This window comes from Rutidosis leptorrhynchoides, chromosome 4, assembly GCF_046630445.1.
Source record: "Rutidosis leptorrhynchoides isolate AG116_Rl617_1_P2 chromosome 4, CSIRO_AGI_Rlap_v1, whole genome shotgun sequence".
NCBI classification, from domain to species: domain Eukaryota; kingdom Viridiplantae; phylum Streptophyta; class Magnoliopsida; order Asterales; family Asteraceae; genus Rutidosis; species Rutidosis leptorrhynchoides.
The window spans coordinates 144938603-144964675 of NC_092336.1; the positions used below are offsets into that span (position 1 = coordinate 144938603).

The 26073-nt window shown below is 37.2% G+C and overlaps 3 protein-coding genes across 3 annotated transcripts; 1 reads left to right on the forward strand and 2 right to left on the reverse strand.

Moving 5' to 3' along the window:
* Positions 1-2435: 2435 nt before the first annotated feature.
* LOC139840248 (nascent polypeptide-associated complex subunit beta-like) lies at positions 2436-4414 on the reverse strand. The gene is made up of 6 exons (XM_071830493.1): positions 4341-4414; positions 3658-3725; positions 3382-3530; positions 3240-3296; positions 2880-2918; positions 2436-2777 (listed from the first exon to the last, which is right to left on the reverse strand). Exons 2-6 carry the CDS (start codon positions 3723-3725, stop codon positions 2599-2601), a joined length of 492 nt encoding a protein of 163 aa, XP_071686594.1. The 5' UTR covers positions 4341-4414; the 3' UTR covers positions 2436-2598.
* Positions 4415-5865: 1451 nt separating this feature from the next.
* LOC139845526 (basic transcription factor 3-like) lies at positions 5866-8039 on the forward strand. The gene is made up of 6 exons (XM_071835777.1): positions 5866-5914; positions 6644-6711; positions 6837-6985; positions 7083-7139; positions 7221-7259; positions 7341-8039. Exons 2-6 carry the CDS (start codon positions 6644-6646, stop codon positions 7535-7537), a joined length of 510 nt encoding a protein of 169 aa, XP_071691878.1. The 5' UTR covers positions 5866-5914; the 3' UTR covers positions 7538-8039.
* LOC139845525 (probable galactinol--sucrose galactosyltransferase 2) lies at positions 7658-11915 on the reverse strand. The gene is made up of 13 exons (XM_071835776.1): positions 11695-11915; positions 11224-11465; positions 11050-11140; positions 10913-10961; positions 10702-10793; positions 10412-10519; positions 10218-10334; positions 9400-9952; positions 8940-9007; positions 8705-8839; positions 8394-8611; positions 8197-8285; positions 7658-8095 (listed from the first exon to the last, which is right to left on the reverse strand). Exons 1-13 carry the CDS (start codon positions 11883-11885, stop codon positions 7766-7768), a joined length of 2283 nt encoding a protein of 760 aa, XP_071691877.1. The 5' UTR covers positions 11886-11915; the 3' UTR covers positions 7658-7765.
* Positions 11916-26073: the final 14158 nt, after the last annotated feature.

Here is a 26073-nt window from a genome sequence, read left to right on the forward strand (position 1 = left end):
CAATCCTGTTCTACATGAAAGAACAAAACACTTTGATATAGATTGACATTATGTAAGAGAAAAGGTTTCAAGTGGATTGATTAAAGTTGAAAAGATTGACTCACATTTAAATACTGCTGACATATTCACAAAAGGGTTATCTACAGCCCAACATAGTTTATTTTGTGAAAATCTTCAATTAAAAGATGTGTTTACAAAACAGATTGTGGGGGAGTGTTAAAAGGGTTGTTTTATTTCTCAATCTGTTTTGTAACTTGGTTTGGTTTGTGCAGATAAGCTGATTCTGATAGTAGGCTTGTTGAAGTATTGTAGATATTACTGTTAAGGACTTATGTTGATAAGCTTTATGGATATTAAGGGCTAAAGGTTCAATATCAAAGTTCTAAAGTAGAAGGGCTGAGTTTGACAAGTTTTAAAGTAAGAGTGGTGCTTGGTGACCAAGTTTACTGTAGAAGATAAAAACCTCAATTGGAGATTCGTTTTTATAATCTCATTCTTACTTTCATCTTACAGATCTGAAATCTCTCTCAACAAACAAATTAGGGTTTATTATTCTTGTTCTTTATTCCAGATTTAATAGAAATAAATCTGGATTTGTATTAGAGAACTTTTGTTCTTATTTCGTTTCTATGTGATTGAATTGTTCAAAGTTGTCTTGAACAATTTCTGTAAAGTTTGATTCTGTTAAAGAAGATTGGTTGTTGGTGTTCTTTTGTTGATCTGCATTAGATCTATAATTTGTACAGCTTTAGATACCAGTCGGACAATTTGAGGAGACATCTCGAACTACACTACTACTATAGTACAGTACTGTTTTTCATGACAATTCCCCTATCGGGTTGTCTATGTGGCATAGAAGGCAACAAAGATACTATATCACTAATACCAAACCAAAGGGCATTTGGCCCAGCGGTATCGTGGTGGCCCTCCAACCAAGAGGTTGAGGGTTCAAGTCCCACTTGGGACATTTTCGTGATTGTAAATATTCGTGTTAATGGTGTGTGTGAGTTTGCCTTTCAAAAAAAAATAAAAAAAAAAATAAAAATATATAACTAATACCAAAATCATGGGAATCATCTTGTACCAGTAATCTCCTTTTACCTTTTCCTAGGTGGTATAGTTTCAATACCATTACATAACAAAAAATCAGTAACCTCATTAAACAAGTGAAATCTCAAAAGCATAATAAACTTAAGCAAAAAATATGCATAAATAAAACGATCGGCGGCTACTAAACTCTGCCAAACTCGACCGACGTGGCTCCATACCCTGGAGGAAGGGGGACGTTGGGAGACTTTACCCAAGAAATGGGTAAAAAATGTAAACAGAAACTAACAAAAATTTTTAAAGAAACAACAAAGCTTCAGTACTTCAAACAATGTATCTATATATTTGCCAAAAAATTTTGCTTTACCTATACACTCTCAAGAAAATAGCCAAGAGACATCAATCTTTCACCATGCGCAATTGAACTGTTTTCTATGCCAAATTTATGTTAAAGAACATAGCACAACGTTAAGCCAAATCAATATCAACATATATAATACGCAGAACCCAAAGTAAACAACTAACATGAGTTATATACCTCGCAAGCCTTTCTTATTATCATCATTAGTTTTCATCGTCTGATCCATCGCTCCTTAACAGAAACTTCTCGTTCGCGACGGTCCAGCCGGTAAAGATTCCTCCTTAGCACGCTTGTTATCAACCTTTACGTTGGCGCTAGCACTGCCATTGCTGGGGGTGGGGACGGATTTTTCTTTATGCTTATGCTCATCAGAATTGGTCTTTTCAAGTGTCTCGATAGTTCTGTTTTATTTTATGCTGAAGTTATATCTGAAGATCTCAAGGTTCAATTTCATGCCATTCCTCAATTTTGCTAACTTTTCAATTGAGCTTCTTCTGGTCATTCTCAAATCCTCAAGGACATCAGTGTTTCTCAAATTCACCAAGAAAAACAGTAAATTGATCATGGTTTGTTGTCAACTTGTCATTAAGCAATAACTATGTCAAATTGTTTGTTTATTGTTATCTCTCAGTTGTATCCCTACACATTTCATCAATTTGATGATACGTTTCCATTCTATTTAATTTCCTTGTTTTTATAAGACAAATGAAAAACATAGGTTGACATACTAATTATTTAATATAAAACACCTAGCATCAGAATATACCATGATCACAGTGTTAACAGATGACAAGATCACGATATTTCAGATGTGATAACAGCCCAAACTACACCAAAACATTATACATTTTGACACATTAGGTTCATTACTAGATCCACCCAATTGCCACCTCTACGAGTCTTGGTAGGGTTGCCCATACCAAGATCATACTAAAAGAGCAAAATCATCATGTGATTTAGAACAGAGAGTTTTGATGGCACTGGAACTTTTGTAAAGCTAGATAACTTCATAATACAATAAAAAAGAAAAAAATTCAACAATACGCCAATCGTTGCAGCATTGAGAGTTGATACACTGAAAGCAAAAACGACAAAATCACCATGAACGTTGCTACTTTTTTCTTCTTTATAAAGTCAAAAAAGACCACATAACACTGCAAATGTAAAGAGTAAAATCGTCCATTTGAAATCTAGGATTTCTGTCCTTCCTCAGCAGCAGCAGCTTCAAACGTTTCACCTGCCACAAGTTCTGGGACTTCATCATCATCCTCTTGTATTGTATTCATAGCAGCTGTCGCATCACCAGCACCCACACCCTGCTTTTGGAACTGCTCTGCTAACCTTTTCAAGTTCTCCAAGTTATCAGGCCCTGTACATGACCAATTAACCAATACATGAAACATCTCATAATAAAATAATATCTCCCATCAAATGAAACATAATAATTGCAAAATGTAATATCTACACGTACCCAATTGGTTAAGAATACTTGGAAGAACATCTTGCAGATCTGAAGAATCACAACAGTACATAAAATTAACATCATCTCATGAACTATAAGGTGTCGTTTGACATTTTTACTGCAGACTGTTTGTTTTTCTGAAGACTGTTTGTTTTTCTGAAGACAAGATAAAATAATGTCTTATTCTGTCTGCAATCTCGCAGACTTAAAAATGTGCTTTTAAGTGCTACAGACATGATTAAGTTATTTTGCAGACATAAAAACAAAAAGTCTTCGGTATTTGACATTCAGACTGGTCGCAGATCTTCAGACAAAAAACATAATAAAAAACAAATAGCACCTAACAGAGGGTGAAAAAGGAAGACATACTCTTTGTTTGAGGAGTACCACTAACAACCCAAGTGTTGGCACCAACAGCAGCTTGAACTGAAACAGAAATCCGATATAATGATGAATATTGGATTGGACAAATAAAGAGAAAAAAATAGTTATGATTTTACAAAGTTTATACCTTTGGGGTTCAAGAACTGGATTACATGTTCATCCTTAAAAATGTTTACTTCCTCAATTTGTGGTATTGAGTTTACCCCTATTCTTTTCAAAGTGCTTTGCAGCCTTTTGTCATCGGTGGTGGTTGTCTTATGCACGGCCTTCTTCTTTCTGTATATTTTGTTGCAAAATAACTTAGATTAGACCAACTAGACGTGTAAATGGACACCATATAAATAATATATATACATATATATATATGTATATATAACACAAGCATACGAAAAGAGGGGACAACCTTCTAACGCTACCCTTTCCACCAGTGCGAACAGCACCAGCCATCTTCTGTAGCTTTTCTACATTCATCTACAGAAGTACAAAAAACAGTATTCATGTATATAATTATTATCCATATATACAAAGTGCATCTAATATCGTATCAATACTGAAAACATTCTTCTTTAACCACACTCAATTTTAAAGCAAGTTTTCTGTAATGCACTACAAACATAGAAACAACCTACATACACGAGACACATCGGATCATTTCATATTCAATCCAAGATAAAGGTCCATTTTTATGGATAAAACCAACATTATAACAACCAAAAAGCAAATTGTTATGCAATAAGCAAGATTCCATTGAGTACATATAATTTCAAATCATATTACTTTCACACCAATAGAAAAAAGTTAATTACTGCTAATAATTAAGTAGCAGATGGCAATATTCTACTCAAAAACAATAAATAGAGCCAGAAATCAAAATCTAGACTCTGTTCATCCAGTAAGCAATTTAAATGAATAAAACTGATAAATATTACGAAAGAATCCTTATATACAATACTATGTATCTATCTAGTTGCAGATCAAACTACATAACCAAAACCTAATTGAGTTTAAATTAAATTACACATATTGGTTATTGATAAAATAAATATAAATTAATAATTAATAATGATAGATATAAGGTCGATTTACCTTGGCGTTGCTGGGAGAAATTAGAGGTGGCCGGATAACAGAAAAATAGAGTGAAGGCGGAGGGTGGATAGATATTATGTTATGGAGGATAAAACCCTAGTAGATCAGTTTATAGCTCATTTTCTAGTGTTTCTTTTGTAGCAAGGTTGGTCCTCTTTTTATCTGACAACTGCAAAATCAGTTCCTCATTTTTCACTTAAGTTGCAGTTGAGGCGTATACATTGTACAACTCAATTATTTTTTTCGAAAGGCAATAATTATATTACATTAATTAAATTAGCAAGATGCTAGGGATTACATAACACGACCTCCGACATTCTACAACGTAATTACTTCAACACGAATCAACTAAAATAATACAAGATTAGTTGACAACTACAACATCCACGATTCTAAAACTCACACTCGAAGCAATCTAAACAAAAAAGCCTGCATCCTTTGTACAACTCTATGCATCCTTTGTTTGGTTTTTGTCACGTTTTTTTACTCAATTTTTAATTTTAATCTTCTCACATAAACTTGTTTGTTAAATAATAATATTATAAGTGTAGATTATATATGATGTTGTAAATATACGTATATATTTATAATAATTTAATTATGTATATCAAATAATACAGAGTACTACAAATTATATCTTCGTCTGAAGTATTTATTTTTTGATTTTAAACACTTATTATCGAATGGATGAAATTATTAAAATTTATAGATGTATAATTTAAAATGTCCTTTTTTGGCGACGAATTGAAAAAGTCTTTCATATTATATGACATAACTTATTTTTTAGAGTTGACGGTATGTGTAATTGTAGACTCTATACTAAATGAAGTGACAGTTTAGCAACAAAGTCGTTTAATTAAATTAACATGATAAAAAATTAACACGATAAAGCACAGACTATTATGCATATACATATATATTATTATTTTATTATTAATTAATAATAATAATAATTATTATTATTATTATTATTATTGTTAATTGTTAATATTATAAGACTAAAAAATTATAACAACAATCAAAAATTGACACGCACATTGCCGTGAAAAATGATTTCATAACGAGCACATCAACGATTGATACAAATTTTTTATTAAATGAAAAGTAAAACATCGACATTCAGTACAAACTTTTAAGTAAAAAATACATATATATACTTTAAAAATTTGTTTAGAGAAAGTCTAACATTAAATTTAAAAAATTGCTACACAACAAAGAAAAAATAAACACAAAAGGACAATATATGTACTATAACTCTATAAGTGATGACAAATGGTATATAGTAAAAAGTAAATATGAAATATGTTTTAAACTATAAAACTATTTGAATAGTTAGTCTATACCTAAGATCCATAATAGAGACATCTTTGCAAAAACTTTCATCTATGTGTAACCAAATAAAATAAAAGGGTAATTCTTGAAATAGTACAGTTGAAAAAGGTAGTCAAAAGTACATTTCAGCACATTATTTTATTTTTAGCCAAAATATTGACCGCTAGGGTTTTATTGTTATCTAAAAATCTAAAAACTCTCTGAGTGCGTCTTCTGCTTCTATTTCTCCGATCAACGTCAAGGTAATTGAGTACCTTTTTATCAATCTATAATTGGAGCAAATGGCTGATCAACCCTGGCATCTTTGAAGACCATGGATAACTCATTTAGACAGCAATTCATCTGTTTTCCTGTTTATTTTTTCCATTTCCCCCAATCTGTTTCGATCCATAGTAGTCTAGTATTAGATTTCCTGTAACAAGCATGTTTCTCACATGCTTTGCTTTGTATCATCTTTTACTCTAATGAAATTTGGCTTTTCAAAAAAAAAAAAATAAACCTTTACAATAAGCTATATAGTAATTCTTCACATATAATGCCATCTGTACCATTTAGTCAATGTTGTTTTATGTTTATGTCTATTTAGGATTTTTAGCTCAATATTATTATAAGCTTAAGCAGTTAAGTCTATTTAGGATTTTTCATTAAGACCAGAAATTGTTGCAAGTTTATCAAGTTGTTTAGATATGATGATGTTTCAATTTAATTATTGGTGTTTTGTAAAAGGCTAATGATATTTCCACTAAAATTAATGGCACATGATTTACAACTATATATGCATGTAGTACAACTATTTATTGCATGACTGTGGTGGATCTATCTCTTGTGTAAATCAGCTGTATCCGATTCACATATGACCATTAACTTATTTTACTTATTACGTAATTTGTTTCCGGAGTACGTCATTGAGAAAAAAAAGTTATTTAATGTGTAAATATATTATATTATATCATGTTTGTACATTGTGGCAGATGAATGTTGAAAAGCTACAAAAGATGGCCGGTGCAGTTCGCACCGGTGGAAAGGGTAGTGTTAGAAGGTATAATTTTTTATTTTTATTTTTTTATAAAGTTTGATCTTTATCTTTATGTTATAGATTTGAATGTTTATGTATACATGGCTGTTTTATGTAAATCTAAGTTGTGGTTTGGTTTAAACATTCAGAAAGAAGAAGGCAGTGCATAAAACAACTACAACAGATGACAAAAGGCTGCAAAGTACTTTGAAAAGAATTGGTGTAAGCGCAATTCCATCAATCGAGGAAGTTAACATTTTTAAGGATGACGTCGTTATTCAGTTTGCTAACCCTAGAGGTACTGATATATCATTTTTGTACAAAATATTATACGCTATACACTTTTTGTTTATGTAAGATACTAATTATTGCTTATCTATTTTTGTATGTTTCAGTTCAAGCTGCTGTTGCTGCAAACACTTGGGTGGTTAGTGGCACTCCTCAAACAAAGAGTATGTTTCCCTCTTTAACATTTTCGCTCTGTTTAATTTCGTTCTTTATTTATCCGTGACTTTTTTTTTTTGGTACTGCAGAATTGCAAGATATTCTCCCAAACATTCTTAACCAATTGGGTAATGTGTAAAGTTTCAAATATATAATAGAATCTATGTTTTTTTAATTGAGATGGGAAGTAAGAAATAGTTTGTGTACAGGACCCGATAATTTGGATAACTTGAGAAAGTTAGCCGAGCAGTTTCAGCATCAGAAGCAGGCAGGTGTGGCTGAAGGTGATGCTGCTGCTGTTGCTTCTGCCATGTCAGCAATACAAGAGGATGATGATGATGAAGTCCCGGACCTTGTTGCCGGTGAAACTTTTGAAGATGCTGCTGAGGAAGGACAGAAATCTTAAAAAATTTATGTTTTTTATTGTCTTTAATGTATGTGCACTTGTTAATTCGTTTCAGAACCTGCAACAAGAGATTTATATTCTCTTGATTTTGATTATTTATCTTTAAACATGATTGCAATCTTTAGCTTACAACTTACTCCATTTATTACCAACAATAACAACCACCATTACAACGTTTAATTAAACAACTGAGACTGATCCAAACCATACATTTAATACGTCTAAAATCTACACTAGCATCTCGATATGCCACTTGTACATCTCCTCACGGTTAACAGGAACCACGATTGTAACCAATCCATTTGCAGTATCATATTCGAACTCAGTTTCAGTACCATCAATGGTACACTTAATAGGGCGTTGAGATGAATACACTCCAAATCTTCCACATCCTCGGACTTTGACTGACACTGTGGCGGTCACATGTCTGTTTTCGCTTACATCATCGCTGACTTCAGCGTTGGAAGTTAAATGGACTTCGAATTGCTCCACTGCACCACTTGCATTGAACATACCGAGCAAACCTATTGGCGCAACTGATATGTTTTCTGTTATCTCCTGTTAAGACGAATCAAGTAAGTTAAGAGTTTGTTTATGTTTTAGTTCTGTCTGAATACAATTTAGATCAATGGGTCAAAGTCAAAGTCAAAGATACTAACTTTTAGAGGACAGAAGTGGAATAATTCATATTCAAGAACTTTGAGTGTTACAGGCAATGATTCACCTCTCGGCAACCGAATTACCTCCCCTGCAATATTTGTTTTAATTAAGAACATCACTTGATGAGCAAAAGTTGCAAATTTTACCCAATTTACTTATGAATGGGTCATTTTGGGTTGTTGAAATGGGGCGGTACCTGATCTTTGACAATACACAACGGCCTCCCCGGTCCAGTCCTGACCAGCTACTCGAGTCAAAGCGTCCACGTCAGCAGATTGAACAGAACCCGTAAGCACACCAGGAGATGCATTGTGAATACGCGTTTTCTTTTCGATTTTGCACCAGCCCGCACCTTGACAATTGAATACACCCACAACACCAGTGCACTTATTCACATTCCATATCTTAAGCAGGCTACATTCAAACATAAAAAGTCAACTCAAGTCAACTTCTTATTTTGAATATAAGGAAATGAGAAAACTCAATATGCGAATAAACTAAAAAAACCTTATTCCATCTCTAGCTGGATCGGAAAATAGGCAATCGAGTGTCGGTCTTCCGGGCAGTTGGGCACGAAGAACCGATCCATCGGGTAGAACCAACTTCTTTAATAGGTCAAAGTTGTGGTTGCCCGGCTTGTCGCTACACATTGAGAAAAATAAATTAATTCCAATTAGTCTGTGGTTTTTCTTAGTTTATTTAATAATGTTAAGCGAAAAAAAAGTGAAACACATTCAAATACCTAACATAAATGGGGCATCCACCAATAGATCGAGCTGCGGCATGATAGTCAGCAGCTGGATGCAGACTCTGAAATTGGAAAGAAATGAAGTTAGCCTACACAACTGATTAATTTAACTCAAATTAAGTACTCCAAACTAGTGAAGGTGGCTATTTTCACCCATTTACTTATAAGCTTATGTTCTTGTCTAACAGGTCCAACAGATAAAACAAGAAAACGGGTCAAACAGATTGAAAGTAGGAAAACTGCAAATGTATCTTTAATGCATAAAACCTCTGAAGTCACTTTATTCAATAAATCTAACCATATTCAACACACCAACTATTAAAAAATTTAATCTTTAGGAGAAAAAAAAGTGTTTTGGGTCGACCCAATATGTCCTGGCCCGTATTGACACATGCCTTTATAAGTACTAATACTGACCCGTTATACAACCCGCCCATATTCCCACCATACTTACATGGAACATGTCCCAATCAGGCAGCATAAATTCCCCAAGAAATAGCGTGTTATAAGCCACAGAAGAAATATGAATCGTGTGAGAAGCCGGGTCATGTGGGAAAAAGTCATCCGAAGCTCGAACAATAGCCGTCTGTTTCGTGCTATAAAGTCCATCAGTATTATGACACATACACGCAATGCAACCATTATCTTTAAAATTCTTAGCAATTGAAGCTTCAAGAGCTTGAACGTAGCTTCGAGTAAGCGAAACCCGCCCACCATGGCCCGACCCGAGAGTTTCAATTATGTTTTGAACGTCGACTTTGACTCCATCAACACCACATGAAGCAAGGTACGCATGAAGTTCATTGTAGAAGTTGAAAACCTTTCGAGGGTGCACCAAACCAAGACCATGAACCGAAAGACTGTCCATAACTATGTCTGGTTGGTTTCCTATTACACCGGGTGATTGAACCGGGTAGGCCATAGATGGGTCATAATGTTCCATACCGGATACAGTTGGGTTCACACCGCCCCAGTAGCCCGCTAGCGCATGCCATACATATACATACCTGTGTTAACCCAAATCCATGAAAAAGTCAACCAAAAGGGTAAAATAGTCAAACAAAAAACAATACAGAGTATTTTGTTATTTTCTTGTTGGATTTTGCTAACGACAACCCATAGGGCTGTCGGCACGCTTTAAACAGTTGTACATTTATGTAACCACCATTATTACTAAGTAATTGTTTAAAGCGCGTTAACGACATGCCAAAGCTGTAAGGGGTGTCGTTAGCAAAATTCATGTGAAGTGAAATTAGAGTAGTGAACATATACTTGACATTATGATGTTCCTTGGCTTCATCTACAACATATTTTAAGCCCGGGGCATGATCATCTTTCTTCTTTTGAAATTTTTCATTCTCTTTGATTCCCGTTAGTCTGTTTGCAAACCTGCAATATATATTAATAAACAATTCAGCAAAAGAAATTGTGACATAAAAAAGGTTAATGCTAGTGCAATTACTTACTGTGCTCCTTCTTGTACAGTAACATTGGGGTCCTTATTCTCGTTCCCGATTTGTTGCCAACCGTCATCGATAATAAGGAAACGTGGTAGAGTGCCCCCTTCTGATAAACTGAAAAAAAATCCAAATAATTCATTTTGCAAGTTAGGGTTCTCGTTAATGTAAGGTCTAAAAGTATTCACGGGGTGTTCGGATTTGCGTTTCAAAAATTGATTATGCGTTTTAAATGATTAATAATCAAATAATCAGTTGTAGCAAAGCGTGGTTTACAACGAAGTACTTCAATAAATTACCTTTTTAGGCCTTCTTCAACGCCTTCTGCAGTGACGTCGGTGTAAAAAGCATCCCATGTGCACCAGCCAAACCAGTCAAGTAATCCCGGTAACTGTCATTTCGATAACAAATTGTCATAAAAATGAAAAATAAAATGAAAACTAAAAAAAAAAAGAAAACATAATCATCAACTTTTTACTGAAATTATAAGAAATGGGCAAGCTTTGCTACCTTTTTCTTTTCTCTGTGATGAAATGTTTGCATATGGTTCTCAACAGCCCTGTTCAAATAGTTTCATCAGACCAATAAATATTAATTAATTAATTAAAATATATCAAAATCCACATAATTTGGGTAAATTTACTTACTTCACAGCTTGATTAATGACTTCATATGGATTTGTTCCAGCATGCATGTAAACAAGGTTGAGCCCTTGATCTGTTTCGACTGCATGATCGCCTAGTTAACCACGACCCCATGTCAACAATTAGTTAAACTGATAAATACAAAACTGAAACAGTTAATTCGGTTAATGTACTAACCACTTTCGAGGCAAATTTCTAGTTCATTTTTATCATTTCCCTGAAGAACAGCCCTGAATTGGCCTTCCAAAAGTGGCAAGAATACAGTATAGATTGTGGGACTATCATTATCGTTGTTATTGTTATCTTTAATCTCCACAAGCATAAATTGAGTCTCTAAAGGTATATCCTTTCCACATGTTCCCATTCTTTGTGTCATCCACCATAACTTGAATCGAAAACAACACATAAATCTAAGATCCCTGTTACAAAGAAAGAAAAAAAAAAAAAGAAAAAAAAAAGGTTACACAATTCTTTATGTATAAGATTTGATGGTGGTAGCCTAGTGACTGGGACCAGTGTCCCTTTACATGATTTCCCACTCACATATTGACTGTGGAACCGGTCGATGTGGGACCGTCAGAGGGTCGGTCTAGATTTGATGTACTAAAAAAATGATAATGAAATTATAAGAGCGGTTTTCGAGCTTACTCTAAGACTCCAACAGGGAAAACATGAAGACTTTTACTATTGGAAAATGATGAACCAATGAATGCACCACTTGCAAGTCCTGACCCTGATCCTGGCCTCAACACAATGTTTTCAGCAACTCCTTTTAAGATTGTTTTACCATGAACCACAAGGTTTCCATCATCAATCGAAATCTTAGGCGTAATCGTCATCTTTAATTTATGCTTAGTGATGCCTAATGATAAACTACATAGGTTACGGAAAAACATTAGTAAATGCTATTTTGGCAAAAACTAGCTTACGAACCCTGGCTTCGCGGCGGGGTTCGGTTTTTCAATTTATTTTATTGCGTTTAGTTTGTAAAATTATTTCGTGGCCGATGATGTCGTTGAAGCGAACTCGAGTCGAACTAAAAGGTATAATCCGTGAAAGATTTAAATGTTATTTTAAATTAACATGTGCATCTCCGTGTTTCGCTATCGAATTGTCGACTTTTAAAAATTTAACGCAAAATCAACGTGTATGAAAAGTACCTCAAATATTTAGCGTTTTTTAAAAAGCGTTCGTTTTGCGTATAGTTAGTGACATTGTGTTCCTAAAATTATTTCGAGTTTAACGATGGTGCCGGAAAAATTTAACTCGTTGCGAGCGAGAAGATATAACCCGTTAAATATTTGTTTGGAGTTTATTTAAGATTTTTTATGAAAATAGGTGTTTTGACACTTTACCCCTGTGTAGGGTCGATTTTATTTTTTGGAAATAGTGTGAGGTTTTTTTTTGGAAAATTTTAGAAAGGTGGGAAAAGAGGGAAAAAAAAGTGAAAGGACGAAAACGCCCCTGATACTATTCTTAAGTTTTGTCAATAGTTAATATGATAATAAGACAAATTTCATAAAAATTCTGCATCCACAACTGTGTACAATTGCATAATATTTAGACCTGGCAAACGGGTCAGGTTGGATCAATGATCGAACGAGTTTGGGTCGAAACATGTCATGGGTCAAACGGGTCAGATTTTTGAGATGGGTCAAATAGGTCGGCTCTAAACGGGTCATTGATGTTGCATATGATTCTATCATCCTGCGTTTGTTTCTTTATAAGTATTTTAGTTAGACATATATACAAGAAACTGTATGACAAATATAAATTTAAAAAGATTATTTTTTATTAATTAACTTTCTTAAATAAACAAAAATACACCTTTTACATAAATTGTTCATTTAAAAAACCCAAAATCCAAAGTCAAACTCCTTTCAGGTTTCTTCCATAAATGTATAAATCCTAGCAAATGTCATTACTTCAAATATACGATACATGATTACATATTCGTGCATTTCAAATAAATAAATAATTATGATAGTTCTATCTTAACACGATAATTCTTCAAATTGTAGGTAAAATAAACGCATAGAAAAGTAAATTAAACTAACCATATACTATTTGCTAAACTCAAGTTCATAATAAAACAATATAAACAGGGTGATTGAGATTGCTTATATAACAAGGACAACGATAAATGATAACGACCGTTTGTCATTAACGTGTTATGACATGTATAAATATTATTATTATATTTATATGTATATGTATATATCAATCAAATCATCAAATCAAATATACCAATCATTATTAGTTTACCATAATAAATATTTAAAGCACAATTATCAAATTAATAGAAAAAATCGTACAATACACTAATGCATGATAACGACAAATCATAGTTAATACGGCTAAGGTGCTTAAATTGAAATCTTGTATGTTTTGAATAACTATAAAAAAGTTAATATTAACCGTCATGTATAAAACATTTTACTGCATGTTAAGCGCAACTTTTTCGTTAGAAAAATCCGAATTAATATTCTCAATTTGCTTATAGAGAAAATTTCAGTTTTCTTTGATAGAAACACTCGATAATAATAACGTTTATATGAAATAAGCAGATAAATTGTTTAAAGAAGCAAAGCATAAACCGTCTCTAAAAATCACCTTTTTTTTCTTCAAATTTCTGGCTGAAAACAGCAATTTAGTCGAATTATGATCTCAAATTACACCCAAAACCTCTGCTTTTGATTTGTACTCGATCAGATCAGAAGAAGTGCACTCCAGGTATCGAAATGCAAGCTTCTCGTGAGATTTTGGAGGAATCAATTAGCAACGAGAAATCGAAATATGGTCAGCAGAAAGTGTTATATGTGGCAATGAAACTTTGTTTAATTTTGGAACAAAAAATGGTGAAGTTCCGGGGGGGTTATATACCCGTGAAATGATTAAATGTCGAGTAAGATCGTGTCACTTGTCAATAAGAAATTGGATGATATTTTGCACCTTGCAGCTACTAAATATGGATATATTTTAATTTTAATTTAAACACCATGTAAACCGCCGTCTCAACAATATACAATGCTCTGATCGAAAATAAATACAGGCCCTTACACACGTAAATTTTTCTGATATAAACAAAATAATAATACTAAAATTTATTAATACGAAAAAAAATATTAAAAGAGACATACCAAAATGTATTATTCTCAAATATTTTTTCATTATTTAATTTAATTGGGCCTTGTGTGGTTGCCCACTCTACCCTTTCCGAAGACGCCTCTATATCAAAAGTATTCCTAAACTTGGGAGACATTAACAATCTCATAAGCTTGGAGAAAAACTTCTATAGATAATGATACCGCAACCCGCATGCGCACCCCATATGTATGCGGGCACCCACTAGTGTGCGTATGCGTGTGCTCATGTGCGTTATGCGGTATGCGGATTCGTATCTAATGCCTATGTTCCCGGTACAGCGATTACTTGGCTATCAAGTAAATATCTTTTCCATAATTACATCCGTGATTCGGGGGAGTTCGTTATGGAAAGGATTGCCATTATCTCGGATGGTTCTAGAATTAGGGTTTGCCTATATATACAAACCCTAACTATCATTCTAAAGATCATCACATTACGTAACTACCACCTGCCACACATCTTACGTAATTAAGCATCATTCTCCGTCTCTTCAAAGTTAACAGGTTAGTTCTTCATTAAGCTAGCACCTACAACCTTATTTGGGGCCTTCTGATCAGCGACCGTTATCAAAGGTGGACTTAATCACTTGGCCACCCCGCCGACATCGTCATGTCAGCCAGGGTTATTCACGGTAGCCGGACCGGAGAGCCTTGTTCTAAGATCCTTAAACCCCACCAACGTATTGAGCAGGCATGTTAAACCCTATGGTGAAAACATGCATGATCAAGTGGTGCTTTCATTGAGAGCCGAATTAGTTCAAGACCGTTTAATTGCTTTTTCTTTTAAAAGGTTTTGAATTTTAAGGCTTATTATTCACGAAATTTATTTTTGAATTTTTTCTTTTAACAGTATCATGACTTCCGGGGACTCGTCGGAACGTACTCAAACGGATAATCAAAACACACCATCTGGCAGTCAGCATACGCAGGCTATGACTACAGGGGCGGGATACGCGCCTTATCTTCCACCTGTATCCGGCGAGCCTTTTCAGAGGTATAAGCCGATATATCCAGATGGGATTACACCGCCAAGGGCAAACTCGCCAGTTACCACCACGCGGTTGGATTTTTCCGCAGTGGATCCAAGGATCATCTTGGTAGGCACTAGCGGTGAAACAGTAGGCCCGCACGTAGTATGCTGCGGCCAGGTACCTATTTATAGTACTACGGTTTCAATCCCTCTGCAGACACAGAGTGTGCGGCAGAATTCATCGTTTACACCGCTGCAACCTTGGCAACCACCGCGTCCAATTTCGCAGTTTTTGACTCCTGCGGATGCGCAGGCATTACTTAATAGTTGGGGGTTCGGTGTCATTCCGGATGCCAATTCTCATTGGACGCCGATAACCGCAGAACAGCAAAGCACTGCGCATACGGTTGGGCTTATAGCGGCATATCCTCAGGTCTCGCAGGCATCTACGCCACAGGTTTCGGCACCTTTTCAGATACCCGTATACTTTGCGCCTGCAAGCCTGCCTTCTTTTCCAAATCAGCCTTGGCTGTATCCGCAGACGCCAGGGCAGCCATGGCAAAATATTCAGGGGCAGGCGAATCTCGCAGGCCAATTTATGCAGGCGGCACCTCCCGACATGGTCCACCTGTTTTCACAACCTGATTTTGTTCAGGATATGATGAGGCGTTTCTTCGCAGGGCTCAAAAGGTGACCCTGTTAAACCACCTTTTGAGCTACCAACAACTTTTGATAAGTTTCCTCCGCATATAGCTACATATCTGTTTTCATCTGCGCCAAAGATACCTCATACGTTAGGTACTTACAATGGCTTAACTGATCCGGATGACTTCTTACAGCGTTTTGAAGGCGCAATGCGCGCTCGAGGTTGGGTGGATCCGGTTGCGTGTCAGATATTTCCAATGACACTGCAGGGTATTGCTCGTGAATGGTTTAATAAACTGCCGGCGGGTAGTATAGGCGGGTTTATGGATCTGCGGACGAAATTCTTGCTGCAATATCAGAATCAGAGGTCACGCAAACGCACTCATATTGAATGTCATGATATTGTGCAGAAATCCAAGGAATCTTTGGGTGAATTTCTCACAAGATATACTAATGAGTGTCTGCGCATACCAGATCTCAAGCCAGAGCAACAGACTTCCGGACTCATACATGGTATAAACTCAGAACGTCATCCAACGCTGGTAAGGAGTCTGCGCCATACGGTCCCAACAACTTATGCTGAAGCGCTTAATGAATGCCACGACTATATGCGGAGTGGCGAAGATAATGACATCCCAACAGCTAGCTCACGCAACGAGAGGAAGGACGATGATGATCGTTCGCACGATCAAAATCGCGGTAACAACTCTCGCGGAAGGTATCCTAGCGGTGGTCCTATCAGAAATGATAAAGGGAAATCAAGTGGCAATTATCGAAACAATAATCAGCGCGGCATCAATAATCAGAACTATGCGCTGCTTAAAAGTTTGTCTAAAATTCCAAAAGAAATTTTGGCAACCGAACCGGTATGCGCAACCTTTGCGGTTCCAACTCCGCTTACAGAATTTGGTAAGCGGGATAAAACAAAGTATTGCGAATTCCATGACGATTACGGGCATGACACTAATCGATGCAAAAACTTGATGGAACGAGTGCTCGAGGCACTACGCGCAGGTAAATTGGATCACTTAAAACCACCTAAGAAGGACAAGGGAAAATCCGCAGAGGAAGGTTCGAAGGCTAAAACTTTCGCATGGCAAAAAGTTGATAAAACAAAAAACGCTGACTTAACCATCAATATGGTTGACGCAGAGAAAGTTTGCCAGCAGAGAAAGTACAATGATCATCATGACTGGGAACTTCTCCCAATCACGTTTCCTCCTGTAATGTCAATCGACACAGTTAACGAGCCCATTATCATCAAGTGTCGTATCCCTACTTGCGGAGTACAAATTAAACGCATGCATGTTGACACCGGGAGTGGCGTCGACATTATGTACGAACATTGCTATCGTTTCCTTCCTGTAGAATTTAGGACGTAGCTACGCCAGTCTGATGTTACGTTATCTGGGTTCTCCGGAGAAAGCTCATGGCCGATAGGGCGGATAGAGCTGATGGTAGAGCTTGCGGATGACAGGAATCCACAGATGGTCAGACATGAGTTGGTTGATTTTTATGTGGTCCGATCGACTTTGCGGTATAACGCGCTGCTAGGAAGAAACTTCATACGGCGTTTTAACATTATACCATCGGTGGTGCATGGCCTGATTAAGTTTCCTACAGTGGGAGGCGTTGCCACGATTGCGTCACATCAAACAACTGAGTTGTGTGGCTCAGTTGTGCCTATAAGCACTCCCAGCATGGGGGAACAACTCGCAAACTGTGCGGTCATAGCGAATCGTTTACATCCGGATAAGCGAATTAAAATCGGCGCAGGTTTGTCAGCTGAAACCAAGGCTAAGCTACATGGAATATTATCCGCAAACGCAGATGTTTTCGCATGGCGCGAATCAGACATGACTGGGGTTCCGCGAGATATTGCGGAACATAAATTGAATGTTAATCCATCACTCACGCCCGTTAGGCAAAAGAAGCGGCATATGGCTCTTGAACGCAGTGATTGGTTGTGCACAGAAGTATATAACCTAGTCAAAGCAAACATTCTGCGGGAAGTACGCTATCAGACATGGGTTGCTAATCCTGTGTTGGTGAAAAAGGCTGACGGTAACTGGAGGATGTGTATTGATTTTAAGGATATTAATAAAGCATGTCCCAAGGACAACTATCCCCTCCCGGAGATAGATTGGAAGGTGGAATCACTGTCAGGTTTTCGGTACAAGTGTTTTCTAGATGCATACAAGGGTTATCACCAAATCTTAATGGCTGCGGAAGATGAGGACAAAACTGCTTTTCATACGCCGCAAGTTATCTACTGTTATAAGAAGATGCCCTTCGGATTAAAAAACGTAGGCGCAACCTATCAGCGCGTAATTGATGCGGCATTCAAACACCAAATTGGCAGGAATCTTGAAGTGTACATTGACGACTTGGTAATTAAGAGCAACACTGAAGAAGAAATGCTCGCGGACATCCTAGAAACGTTTGCGTCTCTACGCAGAATAAACATGAAGCTTAACCCGCTCAAGTGTAGTTTTGGGGAAGAGGAAGGCAAGTTTCTAGGTCATGTGGTGACAGCGCGGGGAATCAAGGCAAATCCCAAAAAGATTGAAGCCATTGATAGTTTGCCATCTCTGAAAACAAAGAAAGACGTGCAGAGTCTAACCGGGAAGCTTGTGGTGATCACGCGGTTTTTGTCGAAGGCCGCAGAGCGACAATTGCCATTCTTCAATACTTTAAAGAATTGCTTAAAGAAAAAAGACTTTGTATGGACTCAGGAGGCGGAATCAGCCTTTCAGGAGATGAAGAAGGTGCTCGCTGAATTACCAACACTCACCGCGCCAGTAATAGGAGAAACGCTTACGCTGTACCTTGCGGCATCAAAAGAAGCAATCAGCTCGGTTCTTATCGCAGATCGCGGAAAGGTAATCCATTCCCTTTTACTAGTGAATTATTTATTTCGTATACAATTAATGATGAGGTTTTCTCAGACGCAAATGCCGGTCTACTTTGTAAGCAAGCCGCTGACAGCAAGCGAAGTAAATTATGCACCAATAGAAAAGCTAGTGTATGCGCTAGACCACACGGTGCGGCGTTTGCGCCGATATTTTCAAGCACACCCAGTTGTGGTTCTAACTGATCAGCCAATCAAGCAGGTTGGTAAAAGCCTAATTTGCGGCAATGACCGGGAATACCGCATTGACTAACGCAATCATATTATGTTTCAGGTACTTTATAAACCCGAAATATCTGGCCGAATGGCTAAATGGGCTGTTGAGTTAGGGGAGCATGAAATAAATTTTTCTTCGCGAAGCGCGGTTAAGGGTCAAATACTTGTGGATTACCTCGCAGAGTTACCTGCGGATGTTGAGGCATCAGCAGAACATCAAGATACGCATGCACCAACTCTGTCACCATGGGAGTTATATACCGATGGTGCCTGCAGCGCAGCTGGCGCGGGTGCGGGTGTAATTTTAACTGGTCCGGAAGGCGAAGAGCATACATATGCGCTAAGGTTTAATTTCGCCGTTACGAACAACGAAGCAGAACATGAGGCTCTATTAGCGGGTATGCGCATTGCGCATAATTTGAATGTTAAAATCCTGCACGCTTATGTGGATTCAAAGCTGGTATGTAGTCAAGTCAGCGGGGACTTTGAAGCGCACGACATTGCCATGCAGCAATATTTATCGCTTGTTCATAACATCGCTGACCAATTCAAAGCTTTTCAAATCTCCCACGTGATGCGGGGGCAAAATAAGAAAGCGGATGCGCTTAGAAAATTGGCTGCTTTGGCTTTTGATCATCTGGGGAAGAAAGTTCTTATAGAAGAACTGCATGCGAAATCCATTGTTATGATGCCTTTGGTAGCACCTGTTGAGGAATCCAGCTCAACATGGATGACGCCTATTATTGCTTTCCTGCGGGACGGCACATCACCTGCGGATTCCGTTGATGCGAAGAAGGTCCGCATCAAGGCACCACTGTATGCCCTTGAGGGTGATGTCCTATATCGAAAAAATTATTTAGGGCCGCACTTAAGATGTATTGGTCCGAAAGAGGCAGAGGAGGTTATACGCGAGGTGCATGAGGGTGTATGTGCTCTTCATTCGGGGCACAGGTCTATTGTGTCAAAAATTATGCGGCTAGGTTATTATTGGCCCACAATGTACGCATATACTGCGCGAATAGTTAAGCAATGCGAATCCTGCCAAATACATGCACCTATCAGCAGGGCACCTGCGCATCCAATGATACCAGTCTCCTCACCATGGCCATTCTGCAAATGGGCAATTGACATAGTCGGACCATTTCCAAAAGGCCGAGGTAATATTATCATTTATTTTATACCATATGCTATTTACGTCAGTATCTTACGCATACTCTGCACACGCAGGAAACATCAAATTCTTGATTGTTGCAATCGATTATTTCACGAAGTGGGTTGAAGCGCGACCGCTGGCAACAATTTCAGGAAAAAGGGTGCGAAACTTTGTATGGGAAGACATTGTTTGTCGATTCGGCATACCAAACGAAATCGTTAGTGATAACGGTACACAGTTTGCGGGGGATCCTTTTCGTAGTTGGTGCGCAGAGCTTAATATTAAGCAAACTTTTACTTCTGTTGCGCATCCGCAGGCGAATGGCCAGTGCGAAGTCACCAACCAGGATATAGTGGCCGGAATCAAAGCTAGATTGGGCCATGGCAGAGTTGTTTGGGTGGATGAACTACCAAAAGTTTTGTGGGCACATAGAACAACGACGAAAGCAAGCACTGGCGAAACTCCGTTCAGTTTGGTTAACGGGTCAGAAGTTGTTGTGCCCGCAGAGATTGGGGTACCAACGTTCCGCATACAGAATTTTGACGAACAAAATAACTCAAAACCTTTGCGGGAAAATCTTAATCTGCTTGAAGAACGCAGACTCTCTGCGGCGGTAAACGAAGCCAATAACAAGCAGAAAAAATTGCAAATTACTACAATCAGCGTGTGCGTTCGCGCTCTTATAAGTGCGGGGACTTAGTTTGGCGTCAGAATGATGCAAGTCATGCGGAGGATACTGGGAAATTGGGCCCCCGCTGGGAAGGTCCGTATAGGGTAGCAAAAGCAAGCAACACCGGGGCATACCATCTCGAGACATTAGATGGAAAACCTGTGAAACGCACTTGGCACGCGACATTGTTGAAAAAATGTTATATGTAGCTGGATGGACCTGATCACTCCAATTTATTTTAGCACATTATTTTTTCTATGTATTTTCCGTCCGTTTGGATGTGTCGTGGTTGTAATCATTATTAATGCCAATTGAATATTTACTCGCGCATACTTTTATTGTTTATTTCTTTTTGTATGCGGTTCTTGCCTACTTAAGGGGTGTCCTCTAGCCCCCGTGCGGCAGAAGCCTGTTTGGTTACAAGGCTAGACATTAACGGCAGGCGAAGGGAATTGGTTTTCCCCTAGCCAAGCGCCACGCAGACTAGATGGCTGCCAAGTCGACTTAAAAATACAAGCATTGGTTTGCTTGTGAGTAATTACACTCGCATTGGTTTGCGTGAGGAACTCTTAAGCATAAAAGCATTGGTTTGTTTTTAGTTGTGTTGCTTACCATACAGCTAAAGCGCACCTCTAGCACATGACAAAGCAATAACGCAGTAGCTTTTGAGTCTAAGTTGTTTAAGGTAAAATTGCTAAAATGTTGGTTTATTTTACGCAGTACCTGCGTATGCGCTTGAGTTTTGGTTAACTGTGCGCATAGGCATGCTGTTCATCTTTTGTTTTGATTCGCGATATATAAACAATTAATAGATAACGCATGCATAACACTAATGTATAATATAAACTAATGTTATTACAAATAAATCATTTCAAGTGTCTGCCCAACACGGGACTTAGGGCCCAAAAATTGTATTTACAATTGCCTTCCTGAACACAGGACTTGCGGCGCAAACAAATACAAGCTAACACTAATAATCCTCCTTGAGGAACCCGTCAACCGACATAGTCGGGTCCACAGCAAAAGCATTGATCAGGGGGATTGGGATGGCTGTGATGGCTTCTTCCGCCTCCAGTACCACCGCAGTCGTACCCTCCTTTAGCTTCTTTTGTATGATGTCAGGGTATGGCGGTGTCAAACCGCAAGCTTGGATCACCTCCAGCACTGCCTTGTTGATTTCATGGTCCTTCACCGCTTCAACGTAGGCGTTAAACTTGTCGGATACGGGCCCGGAATCCATCGCCTTCTGTGCAATGGTAGGAAGGGCGGTGCGAAGCTTTGATAAGTCCGCCTCTGCCAGTTCGCGGCATGTAACCGCGTCATCCTTATCCCTGTTCTCCCTTTCCAGCTCCACCCACAGACGCCCAGTCTCCCCCTTAGCTTGGTCAACCGCACCAACCAGCTCTCGGTTTTTCTTCCTTTCCTCAATCAGGGCGGTTTTTGTTTCCGCCGCTTTGCGCGCCTCCTTTGCGGCATCCCTGTCTTTCTTAACCTGGTCAACCCCGGCTTGCAGCAGCCCTAATTCTGTTTCTTTCCGCACGACCACTTGATACAGGTTAGTGGAACGGCGGCCTTGATCCGCAACCATGCTAAAAAAGACAAGGCCGTTTTGAATGAAGGCATTGAGCGCCTGATTAAATGGCAGTGCGGCTAGTTGGTTGCGGAACTCAGCCGGGAAGATTTGTTGGAGGAAGGCGGATTGCTCTGCGGCATTTTCTGCCGATGACTGGGTGAGCTGCGCCAGGTTCGCCAATCGGAAACTGTCGTGTGGCGGGGTTGGTGAAGACTCAGAGTCAAGGTGTATCGTCTTGTCCTTTGACTCGGCGGTAGCTTCAAGGTCCGGAATGACCCGCGGTGGGGTGTGATGTGTCTCTTCAGCATGCTCTGCGTATTAATAAATGGTTAAATACATGAAGAACTTATGTATGCGGTATGCGCGATGGGGGAACGCTTACCAGAAGATGGGGGAGGTAGATCCGCTGAACGGGGCTTGATGGGAACGAAGTTATCGTTCCGCTTATCCTCCCTCTGCTTGGGAGTGAGTTTCTTCTTCTTCTGTTGGGGTTGGGAGGCTTCGGCGGCCTTGCGCTTATTACCGGAGGTGGCAGGTGTAGTGACCCAAACTTTTCCATGTTTATATATATATTAATTGAGATTGATATTTACATGATTAAATGTTTCCAACATGTTAAGCAATCAAACTTGTTAAGACTTGATTAATTGAAATATGTTTCATATAGACAATTGACCACCCAAGTTGACCGGCGATTCACGAACGTTAAAACTTGTAAAAACGACATGACGATATATATATGGATATACATATGGTTAACATGAGATTATGATAAGTAAGTATCTCCATAAGTATATTAACAATGAGTTATATACATATAAACAAGACTACTAACTTAAGGATTTCGAAACGAGACATATATGTAACGATTATCGTTGTAACAACATTTAAATGTATATATATCATATTAAGATATATTAATATATCATAATATCATGATAATATAATAATTTAACATCTCATTAGATATAATAAACAATGGGTTAACAACATTAATTGAGATCGTTAACTTAAAGGTTTCAAAACAACACTTACATGTAACGACTAACGATGACTTAACGACTGAGTTAAAATGTATATACATGTAGTGTATTTAGATGTATTAAAATACTTTTGGAAGACTTCAAGACATATATCAAAACACTCATACTTAACGAAAATGGTTACAGTTACTTTCCCATTCTTTTCTTTCATCATGAATTCTAGTCGTATTCTTACCCGTATTATACACAGCTTCAAAACGTATGTACTATGGGTATATACCAATAGGAACTAGCATGGGATTCCACTCTTGATTATGTCATGTATGACTAATCAATTTTAACTTCTACCATGAGCTAGTAAACTAACTAGAACTCCTTTTAACCCCACTCTCCACTCACCAATTACCACTCATCATTCACTCCATTTCACTTCCAATTCTCTTTCTAATTCTCTCTCAACACACACACACTATTATGAACGTATTTTTCCAGTAGTTAATCATCATCTTCATCAAAAATCACTTCAAGAATCAAGCTATAATCATCATAGGAAGAACACTTCAAGAACACTTCAAAAATCCCTTCAAGTTTACTAATTTACTTCCAAGCTTTCTAATCCATTCCAAGTAATCATCTAAGATAAAGAAACCTTTGTTATATACAGTAGGTTATCTTTCTTATTCAAGGTAATATTCATATTCAAACTTTGATTCAATTTCTATAACTATAAACTATCTTAATTCGAGTAAAAATCTTACTTGAACTTGTTTTTGTGTCATGATCCTACTTCAAGAACTTTCAAGCCATCCAAGATCCTTTGAAGCTAGATCATTTCTTGTCACTTCAAATAGGTTTACCAACTAAACTTGAGTAGTAATGATGTTCATAACATCATTCGATTCATATATATAAAACTATCTTATTCGAAGGTTTAAACTCGTAATCACTAGAACATAGTTTAGTTAATTCTAAACTTGTTCGCAAACAAAAGTTAATCCTTCTAGCTTGACTTTTAAAATTAACTAAACACATGTTCTATATCTATATGATATGCTAACTTAATGATTTAAAACCTGGAAACACGAAAAACACCGTAAAACCGGATTTACGCCGTCGTAGTAACACCGCAGGCTGTTTTGGGTTAGTTAATTAAAAACTATGATAAACTTTGATTTAAAAGTTATTATTCTAAGAAAATGATTTTTATTATGAACATGAAACTATGTCCAAAAATTATGGTTAAACTCAAAGTGAAAGTATGTTTTCTAAAATGGTCATCTAGACGTCGTTCTTTCGACTGAAATGACTACCTTACAAAAACGACTTGTAACTTATTTTTCTGACTATAAACCTATACTTTTTCTGTTTAGATTCATAAAATAGAGTTCAATATGAAACCATAGCAATTTGATTCACTCAAAACGGATTTAAAATGAAGAAGTTATGGGTAAAACAAGATTGGATAATTTTTCTCATTTTAGCTACGTGAAAATTGGTAACAAATCTATTCCAACCATAACTTAATCAACTTGTATTGTATATTATGTAATCTTGAGATACCATAGACACCTATACAATGTTTCGACCTATCATGTCGACACATCTATATATATTTCGGAACAACCATAGACACTCTATATGTGAATGTTGGAGTTAGCTATACAGGGTTGAGGTTGATTCCAAAATATATATAGTTTGAGTTGTGATCAATACTGAGATACGTATACACTGGGTCGTGGATTGATTCAAGATAATATTTATCGATTTATTTCTGTACATCTAACTGTGGACAACTAGTTGTAGGTTACTAACGAGGACAGCTGACTTAATAAACTTAAAACATCAAAATATATTAAAAGTGTTGTAAATATATTTTGAACATACTTTGATATATATGTATATATTGTTATAGGTTCGTGAATCAACCAGTGGCCAAGTCTTACTTCCCGACGAAGTAAAAATCTGTGAAAGTGAGTTATAGTCCCACTTTTAAAATCTAATATTTTTGGGATGAGAATACATGCAGGTTTTATAAATGATTTACAAAATAGACACAAGTACGTGAAACTACATTCTATGGTTGAATTATCGAAATCGAATATGCCCCTTTTTATTAAGTCTGGTAATCTAAGAATTAGGGAACAGACACCCTAATTGACGCGAATCCTAAAGATAGATCTATCGGGCCCAACAAGCCTCATCCAAAGTACCGGATGCTTTAGTACTTCGAAATTTATATCATATCCAAAGGGTGTCCCGAAATGATGGGGATATTCTTATATATGCATCTTGTTAATGTCGGTTACCAGGTGTTCACCATATGAATGATTTTTATCTCTATGTATGGGATGTGTATTGAAATATGAAATCTTGTGGTCTATTATTATGATTTGATATATATAGGTTAAACCTATAACTCACCAACATTTTTGTTGACGTTTTAAGCATGTTTATTCTCAGGTGATTATTAAGAGCTTCCGCTGTCGCATACTTAAATAAGGACGAGATTTGGAGTCCATGCTTGTATGATATTGTGTAAAAACTGCATTCAAGAAACTTATTTTGTTGTAACATATTTGTATTGTAAACCATTATGTAATGCTCGTGTGTAAACAGGATATTTTAGATTATCATTATTTGATAATCTACGTAAAGCTTTTTAAACCTTTATTGATGAAATAAAGGTTATGGTTTGTTTTAAAATGAATGCAGTCTTTGAAAAATGTCTCATATAGAGGTCAAAACCTCGCAACGAAATCA

Coding starts and splice junctions, on each gene's coding strand:
- LOC139840248 (XM_071830493.1), bottom strand. CDS start 3,725: ATGAATGTAGAAAAGCTACAGAAGATGGCTGGTGCTGTTCGCACTGGT. Junction 3,531..3,657: donor GGAAAGGGTAGCGTTAGAAG/GTTGTCCCCTCT, acceptor CAAAATATACAG/AAAGAAGAAGGCCGTGCATA. Junction 2,778..2,879: donor AAGTATTCTTAACCAATTGG/GTACGTGTAGAT, acceptor GGTCATGTACAG/GGCCTGATAACTTGGAGAAC.
- LOC139845525 (XM_071835776.1), bottom strand. CDS start 11,885: ATGACGATTACGCCTAAGATTTCGATTGATGATGGAAACCTTGTGGTT. Junction 9,008..9,399: donor CTGATTGGGACATGTTCCAT/GTAAGTATGGTG, acceptor TTCCAATTTCAG/AGTCTGCATCCAGCTGCTGA. Junction 8,286..8,393: donor TGTGTATTGTCAAAGATCAG/GTACCGCCCCAT, acceptor CAAATATTGCAG/GGGAGGTAATTCGGTTGCCG.
- LOC139845526 (XM_071835777.1), top strand. CDS start 6,644: ATGAATGTTGAAAAGCTACAAAAGATGGCCGGTGCAGTTCGCACCGGT. Junction 6,712..6,836: donor GGAAAGGGTAGTGTTAGAAG/GTATAATTTTTT, acceptor TTAAACATTCAG/AAAGAAGAAGGCAGTGCATA. Junction 7,260..7,340: donor AAACATTCTTAACCAATTGG/GTAATGTGTAAA, acceptor GTTTGTGTACAG/GACCCGATAATTTGGATAAC.